General features: G+C 45.2%; 1 protein-coding gene across 2 annotated transcripts; it reads right to left on the bottom strand.

Annotated features, from left to right (window-relative positions):
* Positions 1 to 246: 246 nt before the first annotated feature.
* Positions 247 to 13,512, bottom strand: FBXO3 (F-box protein 3). Of its 2 annotated transcripts, XM_071559288.1 has the most exons (11): positions 13,172 to 13,504; positions 10,438 to 10,527; positions 9,502 to 9,665; positions 8,527 to 8,641; positions 6,806 to 7,010; positions 6,006 to 6,051; positions 4,428 to 4,512; positions 3,483 to 3,605; positions 2,928 to 3,043; positions 2,364 to 2,554; positions 247 to 1,344 (listed from the first exon to the last, which is right to left on the bottom strand). In XM_071559288.1, exons 1-10 carry the CDS (start codon positions 13,264 to 13,266, stop codon positions 2,367 to 2,369), a joined length of 1,227 nt encoding a protein of 408 aa, XP_071415389.1. In that variant the 5' UTR covers positions 13,267 to 13,504; the 3' UTR covers positions 247 to 1,344; positions 2,364 to 2,366. The 2 variants fall into 2 exon arrangements, with proteins under 2 accessions (XP_071415389.1, XP_071415390.1); XM_071559289.1 differs by lacking the exon at positions 247 to 1,344 and having other exon boundaries at positions 2,363 to 2,554; positions 13,172 to 13,512.
* Between the last annotated feature and the right edge of the window lie 2,122 nt (positions 13,513 to 15,634).

The following is a 15,634-nucleotide window of genomic DNA, read 5'->3' as shown; positions in this document are numbered from 1 at the left end:
GCATTCCTGCCGAGAGGACACATGCACAGGGCAGTCCCAGGAGAGGAGGAGGACCAGGCCCAGCACCGGCCCAGCAGTTGTAAAAAAAGAGTTGCAATTAGTCAATAATGGAGACTTTGAGCTGGAATCAGAACATACTTTTTCCTTACAGGAGCTGCTCATTCTGGCTGTCAAAAAGATGCTGTCACACAATTATTGGCCAAGTCTTGGCAAGAACAGTCCCATGTAGCCCTTGAGAGCAAAGGAGGCAGTTAAATTGTTTATTCATTAATGACAACAGAAACAAAGTAAAACTTATAAAGCAAACAGATACTTCTTTAAATATAAAGTTTCTAGTCATCTAGTGTTCTGTCAGGCTCCCTCCCACCCCTTGTTTTCTCCTGTTCTTTCTTCATTCAGGCTTAGTTACAAAAATCCAGGGGATTTAGGGAAATAAGATACTTAACATAAAAGTGTTGCCTATGACAACAGCAAACATCATATAAAGAAAAAAACCTCAAAATATATTTACAAATGCATACTTTGTAGTCATTGAGAAGTTTCTTGTTAATGAGTGGCATATCATACATGGACACTACATTCCCAGAGGCATTATCCAACCAGAGTCACTTAACATAAAATTAAGCTGACAAACAGATTGTCTGAAAACAAGTCCAGTTTCACTCCTAATTTATGAACTTGATGACTGGAACTTTCTATGTTAATTTAAAAAAAAGTTAGCATAAGAGCACCTCAACTCACCCAAATGGGATATACAGACCAAATTGCCAGTTTCATTCTTAGTATCCCATTAGTTAACTCAGGAGAAAGGACAACAGGATAGACCTTTTTTGCCATCTTGTCTATTGCTGCTTTTAAATGCTAATTTTAAATGTTTGTATAAAACCAAAACCCCCACGCTGTATTTGCAGTATCATCATAAATAGGCAACAGTTCAAAACTTGGACTATCAAGCTCTTTCACACTTCAGAAAAAAAGGGAACAAAGCCCAAAGACCTTTCTGTTCCTTCCCATATTCCCCTGCCCCACCCTCCACCCCCCTTTCCAAGTCATGGCGAAAAAAAAGTGATACTCTAATGGTTATGAGAACTGGCACCAATATTCATGCTTGTTGCCCTGGTGTACAACAGAGAGTTCATTTACAATAGTCAGAAATATTCTTATGCACCAGCCAAAGAGTTCAGCTTCTGCAAACAGATTTTTTGGGAAAAAATCTCGTTGGGTGCGACGTGGGCAGCACCCAGAGTGCTCAGGAATGTCCAAAACGCTGCATTGATCTTCAGAGTCATCAGTGGCTGTGCAATCTTTATCTTCATCGACTGCAGGCTCATCAGGATTTGTTTCCTAATGCAAAACACACCCATATGTAATTCAAACCTCCTCTTCCAGTTATAAGAAAGCACTACCAGCTGCCTAGAAAAATCTGGTCTGGATTACCACGTCAATGAACTGAGGCAGACATTGGGATCTGTGTCCTGCAAACAGCTCCTCACAATTACTGAGTGTAATTTGCAATGGAGATATTTGCACATTTGATTAAACAAATATCCATTAGGTTTCATTACTCCATACCTACAACTATGTAAACCCCAATTTAGTATCTCAGCTGTACTGATATTCTTGGGGGCTTAGGTTGTTTTGTACTGAAGTAGTTGAAAAACAAAAAGGTTGTTGCCACCTTTAAAACAGAGGCAGAGCAACAGAGAAACACAAATTATTTGTACAGTCAGCTGAAGGGAACAGGGTTACAGCTCCCAAAACTATGAGCAGGAGTTAAGAGATGCCATTTTCTGTTAGAAGCATGACATCTGCTGGCACCTCCTGTTAGAGACACTGGGATAAAGCATCTCAAAACCCTGGGATAAACCTAAGCAGTGCCCAGTGCCCACCCCTGAGGGAAGACTCAGTGCTTGCACAAAACCTAGGGATGAAATACATCGAGGATTCTTCTCTAAATGTGACAGAAAAAGGGGAGAAGTGATATCATTAACCAGAAATCTCCAAACTAGAACTACATAATAATTAACAGCATGTGAAGCATCCTGGTGATTTGCAAAGTCATTAAGTGACTTTACAAAATGCACTTTCAGTGAGAACTAATGAACATCCTGCAGACCACACAGTTTTTAAACTGTCATTACCTGGAACTTGTCTGAAGGAAGCACACACATTACTATGGCTAAAACAGATGAGTGTGGGCCTACAGACCACACTTCCAACATCCTTCCAAGGTAAGAACATTTTAAAGAACTCTGAAATTCAAAGAGCTCTTGCAGTATCATGTTTGTAGGCACAGATTAAAGGCCCTGAAGTACCATTCATGTTCTGTATGGAGCTGTTTTGAAAACTGCATCCCCACTCACCATTCATGCTGAAGACACTTTGAATGTTGGACACACCATGTGAAATTTGGGAATTGTGACATTGAAGAACCTGTCCTTGTAGTAGAGGCAATGGAAGGTGTAATACCCCTCCATGTATCCAGACGTTGTGGAAAATGTAGTACAGCTGGTGTATTCATAGACTCTCCCTGGACTGATAATTGGAAACTCCCCTGTTGATCACATATTAAATAGAAATCATAAGGACTGAAGTAGAACTACAATTTAGCAGTTTGCACTTGCACTCCACAACATAATCAGGCAGTTCATTTTATATTCCAGGGAATGCACAAACGACTCCCAGCAATTCCTGATGTTCAGAAAAACCATCTGAAGGGTGGTTAACAAGGACATGCAGATATCCCTCACAAAAACACCTTTCAATCCAAAACAGATTGAAAAATACATGTATTTTTCTCTCACGCAACAAAATTATTTTGATACAAACCATACAACTACTACCCTGACTAAAATCTACTAACAGATTTTTTTGTAATAAGTACATTAAATACTGCATTAGGTTAGGAAAAGCAATCCTTCACTTACCAACTACTCCAGGACCTTGGACTTCTTCCACATCCCCTTTAGCATTTGTTATTTTCCAGTATCGACTGTCCAGCTGACAAGTCTTCTCAGGAAGAGCATCTTTGGACATTTCAATTCTAGAAGCCAAACAACACACTTTATGGAACTGCTTTTACACACCTTAGGAAAGCTTTAGTGCCCTTGGAATCTCAAAGTAGGCAGGGAAAACAAAACCCACTGAGGTAAAGTAACTTGAATCAGTTGGCAGGATTCACCTCCATGCCCCTGGTTCACTATCTGTTGTTATTTACCTCTTTCTAAATCACAAGAGACACTTGTAACTTCTTTCCCTCTCACCTCCCACTGTACTTTGCTAATTACCACCTTGACTGATACTTTGTGTACCTGACCAGGTCATGTTTTGGCATGTTTTATATTGAAGTACAGCATGCTGGGCACATCCTATTCATTTTAGAACTGTTTTGAATGCTGTGCATAAATTTGCAACAACTGATGCTTTGAAAACTCCACAGGTCTATCCTGTGTGACAAGAAATAATTCAGTTGTTGTTTTTACCTGATTCTGTAAGTGAAGAAATAATGTGGTGGATGTACAGAACTGAGTTCAGGTAGAAAAGAGGTGGACACAGACACAGTAATATCTTCTGTGGTAGCAACACAGTCTTTATCATGCACATACCTGCAGAGAGGGAAACATTAACTGCACATTCAATACAAAAAATATACATGCAAAGCAATTAGTTAATTACTAATAGGAACACTGTGATGCTAAGTTAAATGTCATTTTTCAGCAGTAAAATAAAGGATGGATATGTGCAGTGACTTCATGATGTGTAATACTCCATCACCTGAGCCCACACAGAGCTGTGGATCTTTCTGAACTTCCATCAACACTTGCAGGAAGTTAGGGGTATTGTTTGATCTGAAGTCAATGAAAACATACTTGTTTAATAAGGTTGTGCCATGCTATTTAAAAAACAAAACCTAGAAAGTCTAACAGCAAATTAATTTACAGCTCAAGAACTTGGTTCTGCAGCATCCCAGTGGGACAGAGTTAAGGTTTTTGAATGCGTTTAGGAGAAACTGCAAGAAGATTCAAACACCAGAACAAGTCCTGTTTATTTACATGTTCAACAGTGTTATTTTAAAGGCCAATTTGCTGAAACAATTGCTTTTTTAATAACTCAGAACAGTCCTGCAGCAGCAACACTCATGGCACTCAGAATAGGTATCATGCTAAACCTCACTAAACCTCAGATCACTTAAAATGCAAAATTCTGCTCCCACTAATTCAACATTAAAAGCTTTGAAGCTTCTGGTTGAAAAAATAAAGCTGCTTTAAGCATTCTGTTTTACAGCTTTATTTTCATTAAGTTTTATGTGCTCTTTCCTCTCTCCACCAGCTGTTGTCTCAGATACCCAAAACTTCTTGGGAAGAGGTCAGAATTCTAGAGACAGCATCAAAACCTTGCACTGAGGTTACAAATTTCAGTCACAATACCTGAAAATCTGGTCTCTGATGATTGGATAATCTCCAGTTACAACTTTGTTTACATAGGATGTAAACCATTCCAAGTAGGATGTACCTACATGCCAAAGAGGAAAAGCATTCATAAGGACAGGCAAATATACCACTAGGCACACTACAGTAAATACTTCAAGGAAAATGCTTAAAGCTTTGATTATTTTTATAGCAAACTCTCAGACTGACTTAGATGAGTCAGTCAATATTCCAGTTCATCCTACCAACAAGCATAATTTGGAAGATCCAATGAAGAACTAAGAGTGAAGGATGCATACTCCAGAAATCACACAGCCAACAAGGAACCTCGTAACTAAGTATGGCACATGACAGTCATGGTCTCACGATTTGCTTTCCATATGAGTAGTTTCTAAGGAACAGGCCAGCAAGGTGCAAAATTTCCTCTCCTTGAAAGGAGGGCTAAGTCACAGACACAGCCCACACTTCTGCTACAACCTCAGAAGACTAAGGCTGTGTGTCATTCCAAAGTGCCTGGGACTTTCATACACTTGGAGCCATTGTCTGAGAACAGCTTTCCATACACCCACAGTCACTACTTGGAACAGCCTGATTGCTAACAGACACTCAGGCTGCCACATGTAAATCTCAGAGAGAGTTTCACACACCAGCTCTCTGGAACAGAACTTCTCAGTCACAAAACTTCCAAGCATGGCAATAGAGTTCAATAGAAAAGTACAGAGTTCAACTGCTTGTCAATATTTGTGACTCAAAGCCGGATTTAATCTGAAATACCAAGAAATTCTTATCCTTACCTTCACTGACATGTTATCAAGTGCTCCCACTCCTGTTAGATTAAGTGTACTTACCACTTCTTCCTTTGAGCATGAGCTCTGTGTGCTGTCCTTTGATCTTTTGGAAGTCTAAGGGACTCCATGTTTATTATCCTCATTTCTACCACTAATCCACAAAATGCAAACCTTGTATAAAGTAATTCCAAATGGAGAATTGGATCGATTTACCTGCCACCTTCAAAATGCCAAGAAAAATGCTGTGTGTGAAACTTTACCTCCACCCTGTGGTAAGCCAAGATTAACTATCAGCCAAGTGGAACACTTTTAAATATGTTGGATCATCCTACATTGACTCAATTCCATAAGAGCAGCATCACCTAGAAAGGTTTCCCCAAATTAACAGGGCTAAGAGTTTGACTGCCTTCAACCCAAACCAGCAATGGTATAGCATTGCCTAGAGTTGTTTCTCACTAGAATAACAAATGTGCAAGGCTAAATTTTAATATTAATTTTGATGACATTTGTTACACGTCTCCTTTGCCACTGAAAGGAATTGCTTTCAACATAACCAGAATTACCAGATTTTTCAACTTCTCTCATGGTTGCAAAAACGACCAGGTTATAATACAATAAATTAAAATCTTTCTGTCCACTTGAGTGTTGCATTTAAGAAGTGCTGACATCACCCCATGATGGCTAGCAATGGTTTTGCTCACCCTGTTAGACAGGTTAGAAACTGACTGATTTGTATAAAAGACACACAGGAGGACAAGCTTTAGTAGAGAGTATTTATCTGAAGTGTTACCTGTAATGAACATAACAATAGCAGATGGATTTCGAGCCATTTGGTCCTAAAAAAGAAAGTTTAAGAATGTATTAGAAAGAAAGCATTGGACTTTCAATGTTAAAATTCATCACCTGAAATATAATATGGGGAATACTTGCCCTATATTCACTAAACCTAAAATCTGGCTGCTAAACACAGCAGGGCTGTTCACAGACGAACCAAATATAAATGTTTGAGTAAACTTCTAAGATCCCAAGCAGGATCAGAAGGTTTAAATACCTGGCATAATATAAAGGGGGATCTTAACAGTCTTCAAGTGTTCCATTATTAAACAATCCCTAGAAATGTCACTGCTACCTGCTTTGAAAACAAACTGCCATGAACTCCACAACAGGATGAAGATCCCTATGTTTTTTATAAGCAACATCCTTTACACATCCCACTTTCTTTTGAGGACAGGTGATGGAGGGAAGTCAGCAGGTCTTTTCTTCCTTACAGCAACAGGGAGTGTACAGGTGTATGTACCTGCCAAAGAGTGAGCAAATGAAACTGGTACCTTCCAATGAGGATGAGCCTAACCCACCATCATGACCCTATAGCAGATGTTATATCCATTAACAATTTCATGGAAATGGAAAGTTAACAACTTCCATTTTATGAGCTTTGAAAAAAACCAGATGGCAACTCAGGGGCAAGTAACAAGCTAATGTGATCTCTACTTTCTCTACCTAAAACATTGCAGATATCAGATAACACACAAAGGGGCCCCAGCAATCATTAGAAAGGCAGATTGGCAAGCAGAAGTGTATGTTCCTTACTGGACACTGGTAGAAGATCTCGTATTTGTTTCGTCCCTCCACGCTCTCCAGGGCCATGTATTGGCTGAGGCCAGTGTGGATGCAGAAGGTGAGGGGCAGGCACTGCTTCAGCCCCAGCCTCTGCTGGAAGCCTCCAGCTGCCGTGTCGATGTCCAGCAGGTCCTCGGAGCGGTAGTGGTTGGACAGTGCCATGCTTCCCATCAGACTGAAACAGCAAACACAGACCAGGTAAACAAGAGGATGCCACTCACAGGGCAAAGTTGGCACCTTTGGGGAAATAAAATGATAACCAGCGCTCTGTATCTCCGGTTTTGTACAACTTCATTGCAATACTATCAAAGCAGCCACGATCTTCCTACGGAATAATCAATACCAAGCTGCTATGGGAACAGTCAGGGATCAACATTACAGTGAGCAAAGGTGGGCTGTGCTTCAGAGAAAACGTTGAGAAGCAAAACAACCCCTGAGTCAGAGAGATTCTAATCTCAGTATAAAACTAAAACAAGTAAACATACATTCAAGGCAAGAATGAGACACTATTCATCAACATGACATGGCAAGGCCATCAACTGTCTACTTTTTTCCCTCTAGCTTTCTGTAAGCATCACAGCAAAGAATGGGGGTTTTATTCATTTTTGACAATAAGAAAGTGATGTTGAATCAATAAAAGCAGTCTCTCAAATATAAGAACATATACACTTGGAAAGAAGTAGTACTAATTTGAACACTGGGAGTGGAGATGAGCATTGGAAAGTAAGGTTAATGTTGGGCTAGGAGGGAGCCAGAGTGAAAGTAAGAAACCCAAGCACTCCAGACTCAATGTAAGAATGATCAAAAAAGGTAACATGATCAAAGTGATCATATCCAAGGGCAGTGTACTTAGCAGCCAGAGGAGTACACAACCCTGCAGTGTACACCTCCACACCCACACTCCCTGCTGAGCACACCAGTGCAAGGCAAATTAGATGCAAACTCCTGCAGATGCAGAGCTTTCAGTGGTGTTATGAAAGCAGTGACTCGGGTGCAAGCTGCCACATGTCACTGTGCCACAGGCTGATTCCCTCTTGGGCAACAGGTTCCATGACTTTCTCATGTTTGGAATCAGCACGTTCTGCAGTTTAACAAGGGGTGCCAACATCCAAACACAGAAACCTGAGCACCTGACAGTGACAACCAGTCCCGAATCACTTTCATTCCTGATTTATGTTGAAACTGCACAAAATTGTAAAATTTGCTGAGAAACTTAACTTACAGAGCTGACATTTTGATTCCACTTAATATGACTACCTAGTTTAAAAATTATTCCCTTGCCATTTTAAAGGAGAAAAAGGATTAAAGAATGAGGTCTGAGGAGAGCAAGAGGCCAATGTACTTCTGTAATACACAGCAAAACTTCAGGGTGAGTAACTTGCAGTGGTATAATTAAAAGAATAACAGCTGGAAGTTTGAGCTACTACAAAAAATGAATAGGATTTTCACTAGGAAAAAGGAAAGTGTAAGAGCAATTTTAGCAATTAGAAATCTACACTGTGATTTCAGTTACTTCCAAGGTTAGCAGACAGCCAACCCCAGAAGTGTCACATCAGCAGTGACTCGGTTATGATACATTTAAATTCAGATACATTTATCCTGTTCAGGAGACATTTTACCTCCTGAATAAATAAAATGTCCAAGAAATACAACAGGAATGAATAACCTGGTGAGCAGTTTTCTCTCCTTACCCAGGCACAACCAGCTTCTGCCCGTTGTGGATGCGAAACGAACACCGATAGTCATCCGGGAGCTTGCAGCGTATTTGTGCCTCCACCGCATCCAGATCTTCCTCCTTCACGCTCTCTGGAGACACACCAAATGCTGTTCAAGTATTTCCAACACAAAGCATGGAGTTTGTAATGCCTTGATCAAAAGCATGGACTCAAGTCAGTATCTGGTGACTTGACTGTATGCTGGGTGGCACAGAATGAATAGTACGTACATTTGGAAGGAAGGTGATTACATGAACTCATTACTTAATACAGCACCAATCTCCATCCAGTGAAATCTCAACAGGCCTGGCTTAAGCAGAGAGGATTTATACAGTGAAATGAACCTTTCCCCCACAATTTGTCATTAGCTAACTGGGTCCTGGTTACAACCTCCAAGCAATATTGATTTTACTTTTTCATCATTCTCTCTGTTTCCATTTCAATCAGTAACAAAGAAACGCTGGCTGCAGCCACCACTCATCTGGAACTTGAAGCAAAAAATGGGTTTAAACAAGGGGATTGTCATATCAACAACAAAAAGGTGTGGAGAGTAACTATTCTTGCACTCCCACGAACACTTAGGTGGTTTCCACAGCCTCACTTCTAGCAAAAATCAGCTGGGTTAACATTCTGCCTTCCTGTTCCTGCCAAATAACAAACACAAACAAAAAATCAGGCATAGCAACCAAAGACAAAAGTGGTGAAAGTCAACTCCTGATTTTCCAGACACAAAGACAACACACTGATCACTGGAAATAAACAATGCTGCTTTTTTCTCTGAAAGGAAGCATTCTCTGGATGGATCAGCAGTACCTGGGCAAGGCCTGTGCCTGCAGTGCCTGGGGGAGGGAAAGCACACGGACCTGCCATTCAGGACTCACACCCTTCCATGAAAGCAGCAGCAAAGTCAGGGACAGGCAAGGCCGGGGGAGCCAGCAGGGGGAACAGTACCTTTCAAAGAGCTGATCATCCGGGGACACCACTGTCCCAGGTACTTCTCCAGGTCATCCCAGGCCTTCTTCAGGGTGGCATAGTAGCGGATGTACCTCCCCAGGTCGGAGTAGGTGCTGGTGAAAATGGATTTCCAGCCCTCATTCCGTCGGCTTTTCTCCTCACTAAGTGGACATGAAGAAAACAAGTTCAAACACCAGCCTGAAAAGCCCATCTTCTAAACTCAAGGGGTTGGTGTTTGTTACTTGGCAGGAACAGGGGGAGGAATGTTAACCCAGGAACACTTTGTGAAGCTACACAAACTCAATTAATTCCAGCATCTATTCAACAGCAAGTTGGAAGCAAATCAGGAAACATTTGGGGTACTTAGGGGAAAATTTGGAAACAATACTCCTTTACACAGAATGCCTTCCAAACAGAGTCTGTGTGAGTCTCAGAAGTGGTGAGTAGCTAATTCACATCCCATTTCACACGCACAGTTTTTATCTACTGCATTAGTCACAAACTCCTTTATTTACCCACTAAGAAGGATTAAGGAGTGAACCAGAGAGTTAAATGAGAACTCTGTGCACTGATCTGGAAAGTGACTTTCTTAGGGAATTCCTGTATATTCTGTTTTCCTCACAGGCTACAGGAAGACAGGCTGTCAAAAAAGTGCTGACTAACACATGACAAAGGATGTTTGCTCCAAATTGTTGCAGGCACTGCAGCTCTGTTAGGAGATATTCCAACACCTCCCTCCAACCAGAAAGCTGAAGTTACAAGATTTAGTACAGCTTCAAGCACCTAAATAAAAATGTAACAATTGAGAAGTCTCCACATCACCCCTTCTCTACCCACCCATAACACTTTTTAATCCTCACACGTTCATGAAGCTTTTTTACATAATTTATTCATTTTCATAGAAAAAAAAGGGCTTAAAACAACCCCACTTACTCTGAAATAAGCCAGTATTTCTTGCAGTGTCTTTTCCACAATGGATCATGGCTTGTTAGCTGATTCAATCTTCGATTTAAATAGCAGCAACTATAAATATAAAATCATTACATTTGATTGCAGAAGAGCAGCAGAACAGTCAGGGATGAACACTGACCAGGATATTGTACATTGCATTCTCCTGAAAAAACTGCAGCTTGAAAGGCAGCTAGCTGTCCTTTTAGAGCTGTGCTACAATGGTTACAAGTCTTCATTAGAGCTGTGTAAGTCATGAACTACTTTTCTACAAAGTGGTTTTGTAAAGCAGGTCACCCTGCAGACCTACACCCCCATAAGCAGTGCCTCAAAGATTCCAGCAGGACGCCACTCCTCCAGGGGCCAGCATTCCAGGAGCCCTGGCTGGCCACGATTTAAATCCCTTTCTTACCTGCACTGCCAGGCTCTACCTTACCTTTCCCACAGAAAGCTACAGAAACTGCACAGTTTGAATGTTACAAAGTTACTTTCCACTTTGAGTTGTTTAAACAACAAAGTTCCCAACCAGAGAAAACAAAGGTAGGAAAAACACAACAGATGACAGACCTGCAAACAAGCACAGCAAGGTCACCCTAACGAAATCCCTGTATCAGCTCCTGCCATTGCATTGCTACTTCAGAAAGTTAAAGGAATCACATCCTGCACTGCAAACGGAACATTAAAGAACCTGCAGTATATAGGTCTGAACCAGCCCTCAGAAATCATTTGGGTTATTCCTGGCTTGATGCATTTGAGCTGAATGATCAGTTAAATTTCAACAGAACTCCCCAAAAGACATCACCAGTTCAGAAGTGACAGCATCACCTCCTCTGGGAGCTTGTTCTAGCAGCCAATGTGCATGTTTGAATGTCTGTGATTAACATCTAAATACGCCAAAAGAGGTTACCAAACTTAAGCTTCCAGTTCCTGCTTTTTGGGGTTTTGTCACTGTTGTCCAGAAACTGGTAAACAAGAAAGACACAGTTACATAATGAGGTAAAGATGACTCTCAGACTTGTCTTTTGTAAGTAGTATCAGCCAAAGTGATATCAGCTGGGGAAAACATCTTGCACTAAGAATACAGAATTTTTCATATTTACCTGTTCAAGCCAAACCTCTTTTTCCCTCCCCCATACCTATTATAAGCTGTTTAAAGCACAGTTGTATTAGTGTTTCAATACCAACCTCAACAAAATGATTCTTCTGTATGTCCTGAAATTACCCTTTGCATCCTCAACCATACAAATACATTCACTTCAAACCCTGACATTTGGCTGTGCAGGAACTTTGGTCACAACATGGGGATTTTTTATATTTATATATTTTATTTTTATATTAGATTATATATGGGGTGTGGGGAACAGAAATATCCCAAAGACCTTGCAGAAATCTGTTGTATTGGTGTTTATCAATCAAGCCTGTAATTTCTGGAAGGAAATTTGGCATCACAAGATCATGTGGCTTAAAATGGGATAAAAGGACAATTAAAGCCATTCTCACTAATTACATAAATGATGAAAAAGCTGACAAGTAACCAAATATTCAAGGGCCACATCAGATTAACAAACCTGTGGAATACAGGGAAACTGTAGTGCTTGTGATGGTCACAGTATATACACATGTCACTAAAATAAATCTGAACAACTTAGAGATTTCCTCAATTAACACTTTGAGTGCTACAAACAGGCAGTTATGCAAAAATGACATTATTGACCTAATAAATAAGACACCTACACAATATTTAGTTAACTTTGCACAGCAAAAACCATCTTTTTTTGTTAAATACATAACAAAAATGGTTCTGCCTTTACCACACCATTAGCAACCACTACTAGACCATCCATAACAACTCTTACAGTTTTTGCTTGCACTTCATTTCTTTTTTTGCTGTTATCCTAACAGAGTCCCCATGATGTCTTTATCATTCTTGACAAATATTTATGAGGGAAAAACCCCAAAGCACCCAAACCCCACCACATTTGAGCAATATCCTATTTTATTCATAATTACTTCAAACGGTGATTTCAGTCAGTGCCAGAGCTTGCCCTGCATGTGAGGCTGTACCTAAGCCTCTCATCCTCACTCTGTGACTCACAGCTCTTCCAAGAGGCACCTGCAACTTTCACTCACGTTCTTCTCCCCAAAAGGTCACCCTATTGAATTTCGTGTGGTCCTCCCCAAACAGCAGCTCACTCACACCACGGGATATATATTTACTGGCAATAAGACCACCCTCTGCCTGCCCATGGATACACAGAGTTTGAGGGGGAAAAATATTGATTTCACAAATTCAGTTAATGGTTCACTATGGTACAAACAAAGCCGACATATAATGGAGGAGAGAAAAACAGAATCTCAGAATGGTTTGGGTTGGAAGGGACCTTATGGATCATCCTCCACCCCTGCCATGGCAGGGACATCTTCACTGTCCCAGGTGTGTCTCCAGCCTGGCCCGGGACACTCCCAGGGATCCAGGGGCAGCCACAGGTCCTCTGGGCACACTGTGCCAGGGTCTGCCCACACTCTGGGTAAAACGAAACATCTCAATTTGATTTTAAAACACAGCAGAGAAGGCGGAAAGCCCGCAGCTGCCGCTGGAAGGGAGAGGTGGTGCTCAGGCCGTGCCCTCCGCACAGCGGCTCCTCCAGGGGAAGCCCAACCCTTCCCCGCAGAGCCCCGGGAGCCCCCCGGGCCCGTGCCAGCCCCCGGCCGCCCGTACCTCACCAGATCCCGGTAGTCGAGGAAGCTGAGGATGAGCAGCAGCGGGTCTGTGGGCAGCAGCTCCAGGCTCAGCGCTGAGGGCGGCGCCGCCATCTTGCCAGGCGTCCCGCGGACGCGCCGCCCAGCGCTCGGCTCGGCTCGGCTTGGCACGGAAGGGGCGGCCCGGCTCGGCCCGGCACTCGGCACGGCAGGGGGCGGCCCGGCTCGGCCCGGCACTCGGCACGGCAAGGGGCGGCACGGCTCGGCACGGCACTCGGCACGGCACTCGGCACGGCAGGGGGCGGCCCGGCTCGGCACGGCACTCGGCACGGCAGGGGCGGCACTCGGCACGGCAAGGGGCGGCACGGCTCGGCACTCGGCACGGCAAGGGGCGGCACGGCTCGGCCCGGCACTCGGCACGGCAGGGGGCGGCCCGGCTCGGCCCGGCACTCGGCACGGCAGGGGCGGCACTCGGCACGGCAAGGGGCGGCACGGCTCGGCACTCGGCACGGCAAGGGGCGGCACGGCTCGGCCCGGCACTCGGCCCGGCACTCGGCACGGCACTCGGCCCGGCACTCGGCACGGCAGGGGCGGCACTCGGCACGGCAAGGGGCGGCACGGCTCGGCACGGCACTCGGCACGGCACTCGGCACGGCAGGGGGCGGCCCGGCTCGGCACGGCACTCGGCACGGCACTCGGCACGGCACTCGGCACGGCACTCGGCACGGCACTCGGCACGGCAGGGGGCGGCCCGGCTCGGCACGGCACTCAGCACGGCACTCGGCACGGCAGGGGGCGGCCCGGCTCGGCACGGCACTCGGCACGGCACGGCAGGGGGCGGCACGGGGCGGCTCGGCTCGGCACGGCACGGCAGGGGGCGGCACGGGGCGGCTCGGCTCGGCACTCGGCACGGCACGGCAGGGGGCGGCCCGGCTTGGCACGGCACTCGGCTCGGCACTGCACGGCCCGGCTCGGCACTCGGCACGGCACGGCAAGGGGCGGCACGGCACCGCCTCGGGCCTGCCCCCGCACCTGCTCTGGGCTGCGCTCCAGACCCTCCGAACTCGGCCCTCCGGCTCAGCCCCAGCTCCCGGCCCTCGGTCCTCAACCCTGAGCCCTCAGCCTCAGCTCCCGGCCCTCAGCCCTTGGAACTCAGCCCTCGGTCCTCAGCCCTCAGCCTCAGCCCTGGGATGTCGGCCCTCAACACTCAGCCCTCAGCCTCAGCTCTTGGCCCTCGGAACTCAGCCCCCAACCTGAGCTCCCGGCCCTCAGAACTCGGCCCTCAGCCGCAGCTCCCAGCTCTCTGTTCTCGGCCCTCAGCCGCAGCTCCCGGCCCTCGGAACTCGGTCCTCAGCCCTCAGCCGCAGCTCCCGGCCCTCGGAACTCGGTCCTCAGCTCTCAGCCGCAGCTCCCGGCCCTCGGAACTCGGCCCTCGGCCCTCAGCCGCAGCTCCCGGCCCTCGGAACTCGGCCCCGCGGGCTCAGCGCCCCCCGCCCGGGCTGTGGGGCTCTGGGACGGGCAGACCTCCAGGGCCGCCTCGGTGGCTAAAAGTGCCCTGAAATCAGACAGTCCTGGAATGGTGAGGGGTTGAAAGGGACTTTAAAGATCCAGGTTGGAAGTGATGACATCAATAAAAGGAGTACCAGGGTAATTAAAAAAGATTTTAAGGCACTGACCCGATCACTTCTTGGGACAGGAGCACAGGTAGTAATTGCCTCAGTTCCTGTGCTAGCGGGATGAATGAGTTAAATGAGGAGAGGTTTAGGAAAGCCCAGCTTACCCATAGGTGGCTTAGGGGATGGTGCTATCATCAAAATTTTGGGGTTTTTGATCATGGGGCAAACTCCATGTTGCCAAGTCTCCTCAAACCAGATGGGCTTCATTTACCTAGGAAGGGCAAAAGAACTGTAGCCATAAGTTGGCAGGGTTGGTTAGGAGGGCTTTAAACTAGGCTTGAAGGGGGAAGGGATGGCAACTGGGCTCTCCAGAGATAAGCCTAAGGGCGTAGAGCCCGAGTTGAGAATGAAATCAATGGCCCAGCTGAAGTGCATGTACACCAATGCACGCAGTATGGGAAACAAACAAGAGGAGCTGGAAGCCACAGTGCAACAGGAAAACTATGACATAGTTGCTGTCACAGAAACGTGGTGGGATGACTCACATGACTGGAGTGCTGCTATGGGGGCCTACAAGCTCTTCAGAAAGGACAGGCAGGGAAGGAGAGGTGGAGGAGTGGCTTTATATGTTAGAGAGTCTCTTGACTGTGTTGAAGTTGAGGTCAGCAGTGACAAGGTTGAGTGTCTGTGGGCCAGAATCAGGGGCAAGGCCAACAAGGCTGACACCCTTGTGGGTGTCTGTTACAGATCGCCCAACCAGGATGATGAAGGAGGTGAATTGTTCTACAAGCAGCTGGCAGATGTCTCAAAATCTCCAGCCCTTGTTCTTGTGGGTGACTTTAACCTGCCAGATATCTGTTGGGAGC

Source organism: Pithys albifrons, chromosome 6 (genome assembly GCF_047495875.1).
Source record: "Pithys albifrons albifrons isolate INPA30051 chromosome 6, PitAlb_v1, whole genome shotgun sequence".
NCBI lineage: Eukaryota > Metazoa > Chordata > Aves > Passeriformes > Thamnophilidae > Pithys > Pithys albifrons.
The sequence above is the reverse complement of the archived record's forward strand: the minus strand, read 5'-3'. Positions and strand labels throughout refer to the sequence as shown.